Raw genomic sequence first — 19969 nt, forward strand, 5'->3', positions numbered from 1 at the left:
CAGGAAGTGTTACACGTAATAATATCATATTAAGGGCGGCACGGCAGTGCAGTGGTTAGCATTGTCGCCTCACAGCAAAAAGGTTCCGGGTTCAAATCCGGCCCTGGGCCTTTCTGTGCAGAGTTTGCATGTTCTCCCTGTGCTTGCGTGGGCTCTCTCCAGCTTCCTCCCAACACCCAAAACATGCACCTCAGGTTAGTTGGCGCTGCGGTCATGGCAGCCTGCTGCAGCAGCTCCCCCTCAGGATGCTGCTGTAGCAAAATAATTTCCTCTCAGGTATTAATAGAGTACAATAAAAAAAAATCAAACATCAAAAACAGGAGGATGATGATATACAAATGAAGACATGTAAACCTTCATTTTTGGTAAACACATTTTACACAACTGAAGATTTACTGAATTAAAAAGTTACCTTTACTATTAAAAATCTAACCTCGAAACTTAATGGGAAAAAATGCAGCAAAAGCCGGCACAAATCAGATGAATGTGGTAACCGAAACTCATTATTTGAGTTGAGCATTCAAGTATTTTAAACCTGCAACACCGGTTCCTTCCTGCTAAACAAACCCTTCACATTCTTAGCTTTGGCAGGTAGACAGAGAGAGAGACCACGTTTTATTTGTTTTATTTTGAGTGTATATGTATTGTTGATGGAAACAAAGAATGATGATTCACAGGCAACAATTACATGAAGATAAACTTTCTCAGCTGACTGTAAAACAAGGTGTACATAATAATTCCAACAAGAGACACAGCTACCTGTTTAATTTTGTAGAACAGGGACACCTGGAACAATGCTGGGGGAAATAGCCAATCAGGTGAGAGGTACAAACGAATAATAGCCAGCCTACCCCTTGGCCTCAAACTCAGACAGTGGTGCTTTGTGTGCTCTCTCAATGTAGTTCAGACTATTTTGTATTCTTGTGATTCTCGTTAAAAAGACTGAAAAGAGATGGATGACTGCCATTTATTTTAGCAGTAGGTATTTTATTCCTTGTTTATCTTGTATGTTATCTATTGTGAAATTAAGTGGCCAGTTATGGCAGATACCTCACATTGACTATTGTGGCCTCTTCACTAAAGCCCCTGTGCCGCACTTTACCTGTGTACAGGTATATGTCTTAATATTGAAAAAAGACAGTGCCACATCGACAGAGGGTCCTTTGCGTTACATTTAGTAAACTACTTAGCCGATATAGACGGATAACAGTGAAGTCTTAATTGGTGAAAAAGAATCCAGCCACAGTGTGGAAACTCTACAAAATGTCACTCCCCTAAGCTTGCCATTTGATCCTCCTGAACCACAGCAGCTGTGCCCTGTAGAGGAAGCAGGTGTCCAGTTTACAGGATTGTGTTACAAGGAGCATCAGGTTCTTTCCGCTGAGGTACTGGTAGGTAGGTAGGTAGGTAGGTAGTTACTTTATTAATCCCCAAGGAGAAATTTGTTTGCTGATTGTTGACCAATAAGAGTGAGGGGATGGTGGAGGCAAATAACAGGTAATAACAGCATATCTATTAGTTTTCAGTGAACTGTTGACTTTATAACTCTTCTAGAAAGACTGCATGGATACCCAACAAATCCAACAGTGACTAACTCAAGTTTAAGGAAGACCGTTTCAGTAAGGCTGAGGTGAAGCTGCTCGTGTTGGTAGCACATCATCGGCTGTAATTCCTGCAGGTTCAGCAGCTGACACATTGTACCTGTGGTTATTAATGGAGGTGAATGGTGTGATGTTTGAGCTGTGGCAGGAACATCAGGAGGAAAAGACAGCGGCCAGGAGAAGGTAAAGTCTCACCCTCAGTGTGCTCAAACGGGACTTCTGTTTACAGTTTCACTGGTTCCTTAACTGTCTTTGTTACCTTTTGAAATTCTGCAGCCATTTGCTCTCCTGTGTGGATTTTAAGCACATTAATGCTGTATTTCTTTCTTTTAAAGACAAGTCTGACAAAAGTTGAGTACGATAGAGTACATTTACTTTTCTTATCTGGTGTCACTCTGACACACCAACATTGGATAACCATCAGTTTTACGGTGAAAACAAACACAGGACTAACACGTGCAGATCATCTCACTTTGCACGTATGTAAAACTGACACTATCAGTGGAAATCATTCTGTAGGCTAAAACAAGCTCTTTACACAAGATCAAGTCTGACCGAGCAGGCAGAAAACATGACTCAAACATGCCTCTGAACAGAAAATAATTTACCGGAAACAGCGATCTCTGATTTTTAAGAAACTATATCAAAATGAAAATGCGTATTTTTGTCTCACTTCCTTCACAATTGTTACATTCTCAACTTAAAACTACTTTAAGGACATGCTATCTTTAAACATTCTTAAGTGGTAAGAAGTTTTCCTCAGCTTGTTTGCTTTACAAGTGTTGCACCACAATGCTGAGCAGCTGCCAACAGTAAAAGGAAGTGACTGAAATGGTCAAAGTACAAACAAAGGGCTGTTAGTGTGTTGTAATAAAAACAAGTTTCAGAGTCTGGACTCTTAAAGTACAAGCTACATGTTTTATTATTTTTTACGATTAACAAATTTCCACATGTATTTATATCGTCTTTTTTTCCCCTCCAAGAATGTTCTTCTTTTTGTATATGATCACAGCTCATTATCTCAAAACCAATATCAAACACTTTTAGACTTGTGCACCGCTCGGCTTCCTGTGGACAGTTAAGATTTTGCAATTTCTCAGTTTCCTCATCCCTTATCTTGTCACAGATAACACTTAGACAGCTCCACATATACACATATATATAACAGCTGCTGACATTTTTTTAACGGCACAACAGACGGTTTGAATGCATCCACCTTGGGATGAAACAAATGAGCTACAAGTGGTCTTAAGTTGTTTTAACTTAGCCCACGCAGAAGACCCTACTTCCACAAACATTAAGCTGATGTAAACATCTACTTCACTCACAATGGCAGGTGTTGCTGTTTTGTAAACTACTTACATGTTTTAAATACAAAAATTTTGATGTATGTTTGGACGGAAATGATTGGGCGGGTTTTTCAGTGCAGCTACAGAGACAAAGCAAAAGCACTCTAACAGTGGTTGAAAGAAAATGACCATGTGACCACACACATTGAGTCCATGTGTCTGAGTGAGGGTAACCCAGGTTACACTCCAGTTTCCTTCCTCTTCAGTGAGCGTTGTAACTTCTGGTCCAGTCTGGTTTTGGAGAGCTTCTGCGGTCGGAGTTTAGGGCCACAAACGGGGGGACAGTTCTCGTCTGTCTCCTCGTCACAGATCCCTGCTGAGATGACGGAAGAGCGGCGCTTTGCTCGGATGGATTCCCCCTGCTGAACTCTGGCTGGAGGCCCCTGCTGTTGGACCATCGCAGTGCGTAGGCAGTTGAGCCACTGCTGCTTGTGGTAGACGTCGCTGACGTGCAGGGTGTGCGACTGGCCATGGGAGGGATCCAGAGAGCTCACGCGGAAGACATTCTTAGCTGGAGGCACACAGGAAGTAAAGAAACTGTCAGAGAAGATACATCTGAGGGTTTTAGGCTGCTTAATTAAAGAGAATCTCTTTTAATGGCACTCCCTTTAAAACAAAAACGTTTTTTGATCCATGTCTTTAGGATTATGAGCTCTGATCCTGCAAAGATCCATAATCCCCTACTCCACCCCAAATCCTGATCGTATCCTCCTTGTATACTATTTATCTTAATTCTTCCTTCACCACACTGGCAGAGTCTACTAGTCTGTAACTGGGCTCATCACAACAGGCAACCTGTCTTATACACCAAATTATCACCCGACTCAGCAGGTCCCTTCAGCTCTACAGAGCATTTTAATGTTGGGATTTTACAGCCCAGAACTCATACTGGTTGTGTCGCTTTCAGCAGCAGCAGGCAGCTGTTTGTGAAAAAGCTCTGATAAACCCACCAAACAAAAGAAAAACTAAGTTATAAACTAGCTGGTGAATCCAGTGGAGCATTTCGCTACAAGCAGCCAGATATTTCCCACAGGGAGCACAAATCTAATGTAAAACAGTGAATGTTGGACTTTTGCCAGGTAGCCAGAAACATGTTTTAAAAGATTGATAATGAGGGATCTACCGATGGTGAAATTCTGGGCTGATACTAATGTTTGAACTAATAAATTGGCCGATAGAAAATACTTATTTCTAGGTTTTTGGAGCATTAGCACCACCACAGTCAATGTGACATATCGTCCGCTGCGCAAAGGATTGTGGGTCAGAACAGCTCCAGTAGCATCCTGGCCTGCAGACTGCAAAATACGACCGTAGGACATCCTGGTGCTTTTGGCATCCTACGTTTAACATACTATGTATTGGAACAGACTAAATCTTTCTTTGGCATACTAAATAGTATGGTAGTATGGATATTGGAACGCAGGGTGAGTCAAAATAAAAAGTTGCAGTTACAGGAATAAATAAACGCCACTGTCTGTGAAATGTACAGGCTCTGGCCTGTCCGTGCAACAGCAAGTCTAATGTTGGCGCAAAGATAAAGAGTGAGTGAAGCTTTTTTTACTTTTGAATACTGACTCATCCATTATCCCTCCCACTCACAGCCCAGAGGTACCGCGCTCCACTTTGAAAAACACTGAAAAGAACGTGATACTGCAACGATGCATACATCCATACTGAAGCAGCAACAAAATAATTTGCATCATTATACATTCATCTGTGAATAATTTTTTCGATGAATATTCTCCCAGAGCCCTAGATGAAAAAGATTTTAAATTCCCATTGCTATAAAAGAGGTAAAATCATCAAACCTTCACATTTGAGAAACTGAAACCAGCCAGTGTTTTAAGGAAAAAGTGAAACAATGAAAACACTGAAAAACTCCTGTATTTTACTGGGAGACACAAATCTTGGAGAAATAGCCGCACCATTAATGAACCACTGCAGACGTTTAGCCAGAAGACGGACAAAACTCGACCCACCTTTCTCTCCATTGGTGAAAGCCCCTCTGAAGGACCCCCCCATGCGGATCTCTCCGTCCTGCAGGTCCTCCAGAGCCAGATCCCCGACTGGGATGGGCTGTCGGTACACTTGGAAGCAGCTCCTGTCGTTGCGCGTCACCGGTCGGGTCAGAACCAGCAGCTCCGAGAAGAGGAACACGTAGAGCCTCTGAAACGACACATTAACAGAGAATGAACGTGAAGTCCAAAAGACACAAACATGTCGATAATAATTTCATTGCGTGTGGATGGTAATAATAATGAGAGGAACCCTGATTCTCACCGAGCCACTCTTGTTCCGCAGCTCTCCGTGACATTGTAAGGTCTTACAGTTATCTATGAGAGGGTCCCGCTGCTTGTCATCCAGGAACTCCAGTTTGTCTATGTAATACTGGCACTCAGACTCCCCTTTTCTCACGTTGATATCAGACAGAATCTCCTGAATTATAGTGATCTGGATGATAAAAGAAAGATCGTTAGCAGTTAGCTATTAGGCAAAGCACCAACAAATAATAAACAACGAGTAAAATGTGCTATTATTAGGTAATCAATGTGTATTACTTTTAGTTAATTCATATTAGAGGCAACAGACATATGATTTGTTAGATTTCACGATGGATTATGTGGAAGTGAGATGACGTACAGCTCTCTCCAGGCTGGTCACATCTGCGTGATCCGGCGGCGTGTGTCTGAGGATCTCTCGCAGCAGCAGCGGGTATTTCACCAGGCGCGAACGTGGGATGTCCAGGAAGCTCCACAGATCCAACTTCCTGCTGAAGGGGGACTCTAGACAGCGCTGCAGGAAGTCCTGGACCCGCCTGTCCTGCTTTTTCTGGTCCAGCAGGGCTTTGGCTGCGAGCTGGTTGCTGCAGTAGTTTTTGTACGCGTTCAGACCGGGCAGCTGAGAATACAAAGTAATAGATGTACAGTTTTATTACATACTGAAATTTGGACAATATTTGATGGTCATCTGTCAGAGAAGCTTGAAGTCTTGAGAAGTTTCCTCAAAAAAAAGGTCTTAAATATAAATTACAAAAGTCCTGTATGTGTTTCTTAAACGTTTCTGTATGTGATAGCAGGCTGTGCAGCAGATTGTGCTGCACGAGTTTTGGTAATCATCATCATCATCCCCAGACCTGCAGCAGGCTTATTGTCTCATAATAGGGAGATTTCCATTTAAACAAAAACTATATTTAACATCAGATAACAAATCCTGTGTAAGATATTTCTCAGTGTGTGTTAGTTTGCCGTTTCTGTGAACATACCCAGTTTATCACTATCTGTCCGATCTCAGCTACAGTTCCATCGGGGCCAGTTCCCTCCATCAGCTTCATCAATAAGTCTGCAGATAGAATAAAAAAAAAAAAAAGGCTCACATTGTCAGACTCACTTGTTAGGAGACATAAACATGAATAAATTAAAGTGGTTTAAGTCCAGAATGGTTCGTGGTAGCTCACCCTCGTGTAAGGGGATGTACGCATCCAGGTCGCCAAAAATATGAGCTAGTTCCTCCTCTGTCATGATGGAGAGCTTCAGCATCGGATCGTGGTACGCCTAAATGAGTGGAAAGCAGCGGTGTCATCACAAACAAGTTGCCAAAGGCACTATAAATGTTTTTTTATTTATTTTTCTAATGCTAAATCTATTTTTCTAACCTTTCGTGCAAGCTGAAGATCTTCGATGAGATCTTGCTCGCCCCTGTAAAGTTCATGAATTGCCTGGAGAATAAAGAGAAACCAGCAGGAGACGTTACTTTTTCTGTTATTTTTAATTCGCTGCTCGTGAGTTAGGAATCGGTGAACTGCACGACCTCTTGTCGCTTGATCTCTTTGGTGGAGAACGTGCTCTTCTGATGGACGTCCAGCGTCTCCGACCACAACGTGCTGTTTCTGCGTTTAGTGGGAGTCGGACCAGAAGCCTTGCTGCTGACTTTGAGGGACGTCCCTGGTGACTTAGCGTCACCACGTGACGACATTGACTGGGAGGAGACATGTATATTTTACAGTCACAAACAAATTCTACTTATTGAAAGTTGTACATGGCAAACTTGTAGGCAGAGAGTCCCGACAGTGCGGCGTTTACCTGGATGGTCTGTCCGAAGCGCCGCACGGCTCCATTCTTTGAGGGAGATATCAGGTTAACGAGGGATGAAACTTTGGCCAGAGGTCGAACACGCTTGTTACTGGGTTCCTATAAAACAGAATAAACCGTCTTCAGTTCCACCTCACTGAATATAAGGGAGTAATGCTGTACACTGTATTTTTAATTCAAGGCTCTCAATCACATTTTGTAGATAAAAAATGTACTCACTTAAAAAATGCTCTGCAGTTACAGAAATTAAATGACATTCATCATTTGTGCCACATTTACAATTCCATTTATATACAGTTGCATTAAAAATCATGCAACTCCCTTTACCTAAAAGGCATTCTGGTGATGTAAATACCATTTTTATGAAAACATATAAACTAAAGTTTTGGTAAAAACACTCAAATTCAGTATAATAATGCATATTTGAGTGGTTTTCATGTCCTCTAATGTTTTTTTTTTTTTCAATAGTTTCTCTTTTGTGGTAATTTAGCCCATTCTTCATGAGCAAAAGCTTCCATCTCATTAAGAGTCTTTGGTTTTGATGCTGCCGCTGCTTTCTTTGAATCTATGCAGAGATTTTCAGGTAAGATTTAGATCGGAAGACTGAGAAAACCGAGATTCCCACTCATCGATGGACCAGGAACGATTCCTGAACCAAGCTTTGACTGACTGAAATCGGAGCTTCAGTTTAAGCCACTGAGAGCATCTCATTCTTGTTCAGACGGGTTTGGTATTTCAAAGAGATGTCAGCGGCATGTTCAACTTTAACAGCTCCTGCAACAACACCACCTTAGACTAAATATAAAAGTGGATGTAGCTTCCTGGTCTGAAAAAGTGTGACCAATGTGGAACTACAACTTAATTTGGCAAATATTTAACAGCCTTAGAACTCAGGAAGTGATTAGATTATTAGAATGTTTAATGATTATTGCATGACTATGTAATATAATCCTCAAAAAGATTGTGTTACACATTTTAACATTTTCATTTTATGTCACTCAAAACTTTTAGATGATCAGGAAACCTTTAATATGTAAATCTTTAAATGCTCAGCAGAATAGTTTAGACAGACTGCATTATCATGTGCAATATTTCATATGTTGTAAAGACCTGCTGTTGTTCACTGTCTTTTCCAGTCACTGACTGTTTTATTCTGCTGTCATATATTATAGCTGACTTTTATTAAAGTTGAATGTTTAGCATCTAAATGGAAATAGAAGTGGTTGATTGTGTAGAAAGTGTATAAACTACCCAACTGTACTGAAGTGAACCCTGAGTTTTTCACCACAGCGCCTCAGACAGATTGATGATGACGATGTGGCTCAGCTTCTCTTGTCACCATTATTTCCTCAGACAGACACCGGTTGTGCAAGTCTAAGGGACAGCAGGATTATCCTGAGCTCATAACAGATGCGAGCACTCGTGGCTGTCTGTGGCGAGATCCTGAGTCATGCAGAGGGATTAAAGTTTCCTGTGAGGATCCATTCACTCACTGGGCTTGCAGTGTGCAAACAGGAGGCTGTCCTGACTCTCACCTTGAGGTCGAAGCTGGACAGACTGACTGTGTCATCTTCCTTCTCTTTGCGCTTCCTTTTCTGTACCGGTAGAACAAAACACACCGGTTACGTTCAAACACCTGATGAATATTCACGCGACAGAATCGCAGCAATTTGTACACATGTGATGATCACCGCCCATAATATTCCAGTGCTCATGACACTACGAAATATCAGAGATGCAGAACACACACAAGTTACATGCACAGCTCATGACAGTCATCCAGTCTACAGAGATACTTGTGTGATTAGTGCAGCCAAGCATGATGGTGCAATGTTTTCAACGTTAACTCACTAGACTGAAGTCCCACGGAGTCCCCGGTGTGAGGAAGGTGAAGGAGCTGCCTCTCTGCAGTGGAGGCCTACAGGACAGGAGACAAATCATTTTGGCTTTGCACAACAAAAACAAGTTCATATCAACTTCATCACACAGTGGTAAGTTGTTTTGTTTTTTTATTAATTTGTCCAAAAGACGAAGGCACACAGGAATGGAGTTACTTTTATTACCTTTCTTCCATAATCTGTTTTTTTTCCAACCATTATGTTTCAATCATCTGAAATGCTGTAGGACTACTGAGGGATGTTAATAGTTAAAACCACATAAGGAGCTTCACTGCTCTGTGCTGCTGCAGGGAAAAAAAAGAAGCCAATTGTCGTGACAAAACAATGAAGCTACAGAGAGTGTCTACACACCCAGCAAGCTGCACACACTGATACACAACCTGCTACTTGTGATCATGCCTCCAAGTCATGAGCGCAAGTGGCACAGATAGAGTTGCATTTTGCTGTAAGATCTCCAAGTCACGAGACGCAATTTTTTTTTGGGGGGGGGACAAAATGTCGACGTGTTAACCGAGGCAATGATTAAAAACTTATCTAAGCTGACACACTCCTACAATATTTTTGTCAAACTGTAATTCTGGGAACCCAGGGATATATCGAAAGCCAATACAAATATCAAGTTTTAGTCATCCATATCTTATATCATACTTTTTGTCTGCAAGTTCAAATAGAGGTGAAGTACATGTTTGACTTTGCAGATCATAAGATAATAACATCTCTTTGTGTTGCCTAAAAGCTATCCTGCAGGAGTATTAAGTGCAAATGAGTGTCTGGTATATTCAAGGCCTTACCAAACGAGTTCACACACGATGCTGAATAAACCTAACAAAAATTCTCTCTGATTTCCACAACACACACCAACAAACAGAGTTGTTAAATCTGGTGTCTGGTCAGACGTTCCCGTGCTGGCTGGATGAACGCAAACTGTGAACCACCGATTTCCACCGGCTGCACTTGAACGGGGATCAAATAATTAAATGATTCCAAATATTATCAGACTGAATTTCTGACACTGACACGAGTCATTTTGCAGGGTTTGTGATGCTCAAAACAATTTATCTATCATTTTACAGAGGCAACAGTAGAAAAAAAGGTCTGGCGTATGGCGGCGCCTATGATGTAAAGTTTAAAGTACCACATACCTAAAATAAAATCACAAATGCACCACTTCCACAACTGCCCTACCCTAGTTGAAAGGTAGTTGATATTGGATAACGAAATAGAAAAGAATAAAACATAACTTTATTGTCCACCAGAGTGGAAAATTGTATTTAGCTCAACAAAACCAGAAAGCAGCAAAAAATAAAAACATAACATGCCAACAGTAGGCTGATATAATTGATTGTGACATCTAACTTAAACTACTATTTATTCTTGTGCAGAAAATTAGAGTATTGATGATCAAAGAAGTTGCTGCTTTTCCATATTTTATATAAATTCAAGGGGTTTATCTGTGTTTTTGACAGTTAGTCAAGCAGCAGAAGCAATATGAAACATCTGGAGCTGGATATATTTCTGCTAACCCTGACCAATTTTTAAGACTACATAATTTATCTAAAATATACTCCACGGATTAATCAAAATGAAAACAAGACTACGATGAAGGCTTATTTCATGATCACTCTTAAATTTACATGTTAGGAAGATTTTATTGACACCAAAAGTATGCTATTCTTCAGTTACTTGAAACCACGCGCAGGTTACTGCATGGCATATCGTGGCATATTCCCGGGTGCACTTGAAGGCACCATTTGCCAGTTACGATGCCATCTTTGGCCCAGAAAGTTAGCCAACAACCAACATGATCTCGGCATAAAGTGGGAGTTAAACTCGCATCGTATTGCAAAGGGCTATCAAGTAAAGAGTGATTGTAACATATTTCCACCTCTACGTACTTTTTGGAGTTGTTTCTCCGCAGTGTTTGTGGAGAGGGCTCCGCGGCGCTGCTGACACTGGTGGTGGAGGTCCTCGAAGACACCCTGCGGAGTTTCTGCTTTTTGTTTCCCTCCGTCGTTCCGATAACTTCTTCATTTTCTTCCATTTTGTGCGCGGCTTCGTTTTGAAATTAGCAATTCCGAAAAACAGTTTATGACTGGGCGAAAAAGAGAGAAGAAGAAAAAACAACAACTCCGGACGTGAGAAAACCGCCCCGCGGTGTACAAAGAAAGAAGCTCGATGACAACAGCGCGCACCACGGAAGTTTGAATACGGCGGATCTGGGGAATAGACCAATCAGGTGAGGGCTCGGAGCCCTGCTGCTAGGTTACCAGAAGGTGGGAGGGGCCAGTCAGAGCTCAGTGAAAGGACCTTGAAAAATATAAAAAGAAAATGTTTCTAAAAAAGTATAGAGAATAACGGAAGGAAGCATTTTTTTCAGAGTTACAACGTTTAGACTGCATAAAGCCTTCACTCTTTGTGCGGAAACTGGGGTAAAAGAGCCAAAAGTTATTTTATCCATTTTTTTGCATGAAATTGACAACAATAATCTCATGCCCCAAATAATTTCTAACAACAGCAGAAGTGATATTGGCAACAGTGAATGTTATGTTTTTAAATTACAGACAATAGGGCAGAACAATATTAAATTCATGTATTTGTTAATTAATAGAAAATAAACAAGAGTTTTGTCAACTATAAAGTCTTCTATAAAAAAAGAAATGGGCAGCATTTGTCTAGTTTTAGCTTCCCTTCTTAGCTTTTCTGTTTAATATCATTAATACGGTAAGATTTTTAGATATAATCCTGACTCATATTTGTTATAGTTTGTAGAGTGAAGATGGTGCTAAAGGAATGGGTATTACTTAGGCTACTTGGGGATGAGCACTGGATCGGTTCTCGCACACAAACTGATATATAATATACTGCACATATACTCTATCAGTCAATGAAGTGGCATTTTACTTTCAAATATAGATTAATTTTTAATCATTATTTTTTAGTTTTTCTCACCTTTGTTCTGTTCCCCAAACATTTAACTTCCCCTTATTTGTTTTATGAACAGCTCCTTTGGTCTGATGAAAGCTGCTGACAACCAGAGTTAAATTCCCTGTATGTGTCTGTGCACTGTAAAGTTTATTTAGGTAAAAATTTAAATGTGATGTATTCTGCAGAACACTGTGGGTGACAGTGCACATAAGGCCCGGGGGCCTCTTATTGTTTTGCTGTGACTGTCAGGTTTCACAAACTAACCTGAAAAACTAAAGTAAGAAAACAAATAAACTTTTTCTGACAAAGATAATATAATACCACTATATCAAATGTCTCATTTGAATACTTGTTTGTTCTCAGAGAGAGGGATGTAATATTATGAAAATTGTTATTACCATATTAATATTGCATCAGGATTCCTGTCTGTAACTTTTTCATCTCATATACAGTGAAGGAAATAATTATTTGATCCGTTGCCGATTTTGTAAGTTTGCCCACTGACAAAGAAAATGAACGGTCTGTAATTGTAATGGTAGGTTTATTTTAACAGTGAGAGACAGAATATTAAAAAATATAAATTGATTTGCATTTGATTGTGTGAAATAAGTATTTGATCCTCTAGCAAAACATGACTCAGTATTTGGTGGAGAAACCGTTGTTGGCAAGAACAGAGGTCAGACGTTTCTTGTAGTTGGTCACCAGGTTTGCGCACATCTCAGGAGGGATTTCGGTCCACTTCTCTTTGCAGATCCTCTCCAAATCCTCACCTTTCTCATGATCATCGACACCCCACGAGGTGAGATCTTGCGTGAAGCCCCAGACCGAAGGCGATTGATGGTCATTTTGTGTTCCTTCAATTTCCGAATAATCGCACCAACAGTTGTCTCCTTCTCACTGAGCTGCTTGCCGATGGTCTTGTAGCCCATTGCAGCCTTGTGCAGGTCTACAATCATGTTCCTGACGTCCTTAGACAGCTCTTTGGTCTTGCCCATGGTGGAGAGGTTGGAATCTGATTGATTGATTCTGTGGACAGGTGTCTTTTATACAGGTAACGAGTTGAGTACTTTCTTAAAGCGAGAGGACTAATCTAACCGGTCTGTGAGAGCCAGAATTCTTGCTGGTTGGTCGGGGATCGAATACTTATTTCACACAATCAAATGCAAATCAATTTATAACTTTTATATAAACCTACCATTACAATTAGACCGTTAATTTCTTTGTCAGTGGGCAAACTTATAAAATCGGCAAAGGATCAAATAATTATTTCCTTCACTGTATATTGCTTTGGATATAAACTATTCATAAACTGTTTTAGATTCAAGAAAGCAATTCATGTAAAATTTGAAATACTGGAGGAAATCTATGTTGTCAACAATGCCCTCCATTTCTGGGCTTTTCATTAAAGTAATATATCGTCCTACATGACGACTGGTGCCTTGCGATAAACGACCTTTTTGCCTCGCGAATAAGAATCAAGAATACATTTTATAGGCACTCTGCAGGCCGGTTTGACCCTCCCCTATAGGACAATCTGATCATTAATCAAACAGGACGTGATGGGATCCTTGGGCCCTACAGCTCTGTCCTTCATGAGCACATCATCGCTTCTGTGTGGCCATCCGTTCCATTTTAATCAACATAGCTATCGGAGTCATGATATATGATGCCTGAAATCACTGCTGTATAGTGTCTTGGGGGAAGGGGGCATTTGAAATGGTTCCCTATGGACAAGAAGACGTGTGCTTTACAGTAAGAAAAAGCCACAGTGAAACCAATGTAAAGATCAATGATGAAGACTGAGATGTACTTACTATGGATTTTCTTTCAGCACACTGAATATCAACATCAAACCGTCCTCAGGGGAGATAGAGCCTATACTTCTGGCACAGTGGAGTGTGGGTCTAAAAATGATTACTGTCTGCTGAATTGTTAACTGCCTGATGAATACAGCTGTTCATGATGAACCACAAACTTTAAAAAGGTACATATTGTTAAGTGAATCTGACTCTCGCTAGTCCTTCTTTACCTTGTTTTTTAACTTTAAGGTAAGCTTTTCTAATGTCTTTTGTGTTAGAAAAGCTAAAAAATGTTGCACAACAAATATTTACAAATACAACATATATTTATTTAAGACTTTCAGACATTTTTCATGTCAAATATGTCCAACAAGTCATCAAGTATGTCTTATATTGTGCTGAGAAACATTAAGTACATCTGAAACCTAAAGAAGTAAAGTAGTCATTGCTATGATAGGTGACAAGACTGGAGGAGACATGAAGCTGCTTTTTAGTTCTTTATTGGGGTCAAAATTTCATCATAGCCATGACAGGTACTGCAACATTTATTAAGGACATGGCAAAAACCTGAATATGACATTATATTACTAATCACCACAAAGTACAGGTTCATTTCTGTATTTTAAAAACGTGTGAAACATTCTTTGACTGACTGAAAACAGTATACTGAGCAATTTAAACACTTTAAAAAGCCATATATATTCAGATGGAAAGAATATCATATTCATAAAACAAAGGGTACATTTCTATGAGTCTGACTTTGTTATTCGTGGAATAGAACATAGATGAGTGTAGTCAGATTCATGAGAAATGTGCGATTGAGTTAAGACATGGAGGGAAAAAGACATAACAAGAAGCAGGACAGCAGCTGTGAACAGTTAGTGAATGAGGCAGGATAGTACAAAGTAATTTATACAAATGTGACCCACTTTAAGGCATCATATTTCAATTCATTCATGTACAGAGTCTACACATGCTGAGAGTCCACCTCCCAGAACACTGATTTCATATGGTGCTAGAGACTGGGTACAAACATCTACGTCACCAAATGAAATCAGTTTCTGAGTGCAGTTCTTTACTCAACAATTCTTCTGATTGTTTGAGTGATTCGGCTTAAAACCCGCTGCACGATGCACACTGGATACAAACAAGGACGTCCTGGATATTGCGTAATATGGACTTGCATGCTTTGTGAGGTTAAGTGGAAGCAGGTGTAACGTTTTTCCTGTTTGAAGAGAGAAGCTGTCTTGAATTGTCTCACGGCTCGACGCCTGATTCTACAAGTGAACAGCAGAGGGTGTGATTACATAGCAAGCCAGAGTCAAACTAGTGCCCCAGCGGTGCAGGAAATTTAATAGTGAACCTTGTGACTTTCAAAGGGATATTTTTGGAGAGGCTACATCAGCAAAACTTGCAGGAAACTCCCGGGTGTCTCCTGGTACTCAACCTACCTGGGTCAGCATGGCTCAGTTACAGACCACAAGTATCACAACAAACAGCCAAGTCAGATCAGGTATCAGCCAACATTACATTGTAGGAATCATTGCTATCTTCACTGGGTCCTGTGTTCCCGAGGTCCCTGGGAACAAGGGGCAACATAGGACCTGTGTTACCCAGCACTATAATGGGAACCTGGATGAGATGTTCCTGTGCTCTGCATTCACTTAATGTGACATGGGTCGTGGGTTGTGTGTGTGTTCGGGTTGAACTGGGGAACATGGAGCATGGGATCATGTATGCTCGTCTTGCACATCAGGACACGTCTGAAAAAGAAAGTTGTGTTGTCATTTTGAATCCAGATTATATCTAAACATTGGTAAGGATATTTCTAATGTATTCATTTAGAAAATACAATCATTTTCTTACATGCAGAGGGTTAGATTGAAACTGATACCACTCTATTGTCTGTGTCAATGTAAAGCCAGCATCTATTTCGATACTTAACAAAAGAAAATGGTACAAACTAGCTAGTCTCTGTCTGAATGTAAAAAAAATAAAATAAAAAAAAAAAAAAATCAATTTTCCAGCTCATCTATCTCATTTGTTTTACTCAAAGAAAAACTGATGAGTAAAAAAGTTATTACGTAGGAATATGAGGTTCACTGTGACCATGATTGTGCCTTGTCAAGAAATGGCATGTCATACCTCCAAAAAGACGATTTAAGAAAAATATATTTTTACTTATTGTATAGATAAAATGAACAAGATACGTGTTGATTATTTTGTTACCTTTGTACAGAGCCAGGTTAGCTGTTTTTCCATTTCCAGTTGTTATGCCAAGGCTAACAGGCTGTCGGTAATAAATCCAAGTACCAGTATACATCCAAAGCAAACTAAACCAGATTTGTCACTTATACGCTTTGTTTTTTTGTATGGCTTAAAGAAACTACATATGAGGTATTCATTTAGTGAGCTTTACATGCACTGGGCGGTTGATTTTATTATTTCAAAACAGCGCAAGGCTCGCTGTTTTCAGTCTGTATGCTACACTAAGCTACCTGTCTCCTGACTACAGCTTCATGTTTACAGTATTTTCTCCTTTAAAAGGAGCACTGTGTAGGATTTAGTGGCATCTAGCGGTGAGGTTGCAGTTTGAAAACACTGAACACCCCTCGCCGCACCCTTCAATTGTGCAAGAAAACCTAAAGTGGGCAGATAATTCCCCAAAAATGTAACACGCCCTCTCCAGAGCCAGCATTTGATTTGATTTGTTCAATCTGGGCTACTGTAGAAACATGGCGGAAGAGGACCGGCTCTCTATGTGGATATGAAGGGCTCGTTCTAATGAAAACACAATGATTCTTAATTGATTTCAGGCTATTTCTGCTGATATGTCCTCCTAAATCCTACACACTGAACCTTTAAGTCTCAGCAAGAAATTGAATAAAGGCATTTCCCAAAATGTTGAACTATTCCTTTAAGTGTATGAGGCCATGAAGAAAAGGATAAAGCAAGTGTTAATAATGCAGAACCAGGGTGAACACTTGAATGCTACTCCTGCGGGGTAGAGCAGGACAAGGACAAATGCTATTCAGGTTTGTTAAATACTGATTAAAACAAGCTGTGAGGACATTGCTGGCCTCTATAGCTCACTGCTTTTACATGACGAGATAGATATGTGACAGAAAATTACAGGTATTGGCAGTGTATGTTTGAATAATCACATCTGAGCCGTAGAAAAGAACTGTTGAAAACAAATGTGCACCATAAAGGTATCAAGCAGGTCTAGTAGGTCTAAAAATAATGTTTCCACCATAGGAGCTATGAGTCATGTTTGTTCTCAGATGGCTTCATTTAAACAGGAGCTGAAAGGGGTCAAGGTTTATCACATGACACGCAGTTCATCAAACCCCATCATCCCCTTCCCGCCAATCCATTTCTTTGGCCAAATCTCACTGAATAAATGTATCAACAAGCAGGGACACAAAGATCCAGAGTAAGATAATACTTGTTTTCACTCAAGGAAAAGATTCTTTAGTCCCAGTGCAGTCTTGCCACATCGGGCACAAAAAAAAAACTCCTGAAAAAGAGAGGAAATTAAATTCTACCCTCCTTTGGGTTAAACGGTAAATGCTCTGCGTGATGACTGAGCCACGGATACACAGTAAATGAGAGTGGTGGCCCGGAGGCATCCAAAGAAACGGTAGCTATCAATTTGTCTCTCATCTCTTAAATATTTCAGCCTTACGTCATCAAGCGTCCAAGAATTCCAAGGAAGAGTGAGTCAATTCGTCATCACTGGGATACGAGAAATCAGTGGTGACTGTGCTTCGTGCAGGAACAGCAGGATACGGCGGAGTCATTCCCCCTGAGCCTTTCCTGAAGGTGGTGGGTCTCAAGTTACGGCTTCATGTTCTCATCAGTGTGAAAGCTCCTCGGCGTGCTTTAAGTGAGCTCACACGTAGGTCAAGCAGAGCAATTATCCTTAATGGTGGACGATATAACCCCATAAATATGTTCAATCATGTGCTGGAGAGGCGGAGAAATGAGGGAAGGAGGAGACGTGAGCACAGACGCTGGTTGACCCAGGCAAAGCAGATCTGACATTTAGGGTCCTGATGGAGTGACTGATCAGTTTTAAGTTTCGCATGCGAGGTCAGTAAAAGTCAGTGTTTTTGCTCTTGTGACACGGAGACACACGAGGAGGTCGTGCTTCCTTCAGGGTTAAAGGAACAGTTTAACATTTTGAAAACTATTTTTATCGGCGTTCTTGTTGAGAGTTGATACCAATCGATCCGCCAATAGGTGGTTAGCTCAGCTCGGCGTTAAAACGGGAAGAAACTGGTAAAAGGCAACATCAATCCTACAAATTAACCCCTTACATCTTGTTTGTTTGTTTGTTTATTTGAAACAAAAGTGTTAACGTTGACAAATTGTGGTTTTAGCAGTGCTTGTATGTGGATTTTGTGACCTGTAGATGGAGTCATAACCGCCAGGCTTAAATAACTGGCTGGCGGCTGTAACTTAATATTTATCACCCGTGAACGATGTTGATATTCTCATCGGACTTTGAGTGAACAGTGAAGAGGCATATTTTCCAAAATGTAAGAATAGTTATTGAAGGCAGTGCGAGTGAAGTGTAAAAGAAACCTATGGGATCTTGTTGGGATCAGAAACCTGGTAAGACTTTGGGCAGTTAACCGGAGGGTAGAAACTCATCCCTGACTTTGTCAAAACTGCAAGACAATGACGATTAGTCAGTTCACCTTCTTACCCAGTTACAGTGCGTCATGTGCCAAACAAATAACTGTACTTCCTGGACCGAAAGCAATCAACCTTGTGACAGATGAGTCATAAAAATATTTGCTGGGTTTTTACAACACAAGCAGCAGTAAACATTTTTCATTTTTCACACAGAGTATATATCAGCCTCGGCATGGCGATGGTTATGTATGAGGCGGAGGTGCAAAAGAGAAACAGAAGTGACATTGCTTTCGTCAGAATATGGTAATAAATGTCTCAGTATTTGATGTTCAGGGATGAGTAAATGGGGGATTTTAGAGCCCTGCCAGTGAGCCGTTAATTAGTCTGGACCTTTTATTGCCTTGTTTGAGATCAGTGACTGAGCAGACAAAGGAAGACTTCATCAGAGGCATGATGTAAATGACAGAATGAGGTTTGCAGGAAGAGAGTCTGTAGCTATATATACCTGCACCGATGTAGGACACGATCCAGGTGTGGTCACCTGGCATTCAGGCATGAAACATCCAAATATAAGAGCAAGAGAGTGCTGTGCACACACACACACACACACACACACACACACACACACACACACACACACACACCTCTATGGTAAATCAGTATCAAGGAAGGATGCTGAGCCTTGAAATACAAACTCTCCAACTCACCAAGAGGTAGCACATCTAGAGTAGAGAGAAAGTGTCGATATAAAACACCTCCTTACTGGTTCTTGTCCTTGGACAGTGATGAGCTGCCTCCCATCATTAACATAGACTTGTTCATCTTGTTCGTGATAAACTTGCACACTTTTCCAGTTAATGCCAGTCATAACGAAACGCTTGTAAAGCTTTTAAAAGTGAAAGTAATTGTGTGAAGAGCTCAGTCACTCAAGAGTCCACAGGTGACTGGCTGAGGTTCAAAAATAGACTGAAAGTGAAACTGCTTCGTCATTTTCTGTAATGTCCCAGAACAAAGTATCACAAGGTGTGACATATTAGGACGGTAAGAAAAAAAATAAAAATAGCATCTTTGTCTTATAAATTACCACGAAAAGAAAAAAAGAACAAATACATGAGCAAAGAGATAAACACAAACACTGACCTGTTGCGAATGGTTCGTCAGCCACCACATGACGCAGTATTTCCTCCATGGAGACGCTCTCACACTTGCTGCTCCGGCTGGAAGCCAGTCCTGCTCCGCGATGACCTGTCTTGTACTGTAGGTGCTGTAGTCCTCAGGGTTGTCTTCTCTGCATGAGGGTGTGTGTGTGTGTGTGTGTGAGTGTTTGAGTGTGTGAACACACTGAGCGGCAGAGGAGTAATGAGACGAAGACGCCAGAGAGCTCAGCCCTCTCTTTCTCTTCCTCTCTCTCTCTCTCTCTCTCTCCCTCTCTCTCTCTCGCTCTCTTTCTCTCTTCCTCTCTCTCTCTCTCTCTCTCTCTCTCTCTCTCTCTCTCTCTCTCTCTCTCTCTCTCTCTCTCTCTGTTCTTTACAGTAATCGTGAGCTGTTCATCCGCCAGTCATTATTGTAACTGAGTCAACATGGGCTCACACCCGCACACAGACACACACCCACACACACAGACACACACACACACACACACACACAGACACACACACACACACA

At 40.8% G+C, this 19969-nt stretch overlaps 1 protein-coding gene across 2 annotated transcripts; it reads right to left on the reverse strand.

The window, feature by feature from the left end:
• Positions 1-1665: 1665 nt before the first annotated feature.
• On the reverse strand, positions 1666-19696 carry LOC138206380 (neuroepithelial cell-transforming gene 1 protein-like). 2 transcript variants are annotated; one of them, XM_069163037.1, is made up of 13 exons: positions 19445-19696; positions 10832-11028; positions 8890-8956; positions 8574-8633; positions 7030-7137; positions 6758-6925; positions 6603-6665; positions 6405-6501; positions 6213-6289; positions 5591-5848; positions 5231-5401; positions 4930-5116; positions 1666-3461 (listed from the first exon to the last, which is right to left on the reverse strand). In XM_069163037.1, exons 2-13 carry the CDS (start codon positions 10975-10977, stop codon positions 3130-3132), a joined length of 1734 nt encoding a protein of 577 aa, XP_069019138.1. In that variant the 5' UTR covers positions 10978-11028; positions 19445-19696; the 3' UTR covers positions 1666-3129. The 2 variants fall into 2 exon arrangements, with proteins under 2 accessions (XP_069019138.1, XP_069019139.1); XM_069163038.1 differs by lacking the exon at positions 19445-19696 and having other exon boundaries at positions 10832-12194.
• Between the last annotated feature and the right edge of the window lie 273 nt (positions 19697-19969).

This window comes from Embiotoca jacksoni, unplaced genomic scaffold, assembly GCF_022577435.1.
Source record: "Embiotoca jacksoni isolate LCO1_2020_lvr unplaced genomic scaffold, fEmbJac1.0.p SCAF_3, whole genome shotgun sequence".
Taxonomy (NCBI): Eukaryota; Metazoa; Chordata; class Actinopteri; family Embiotocidae; genus Embiotoca; species Embiotoca jacksoni.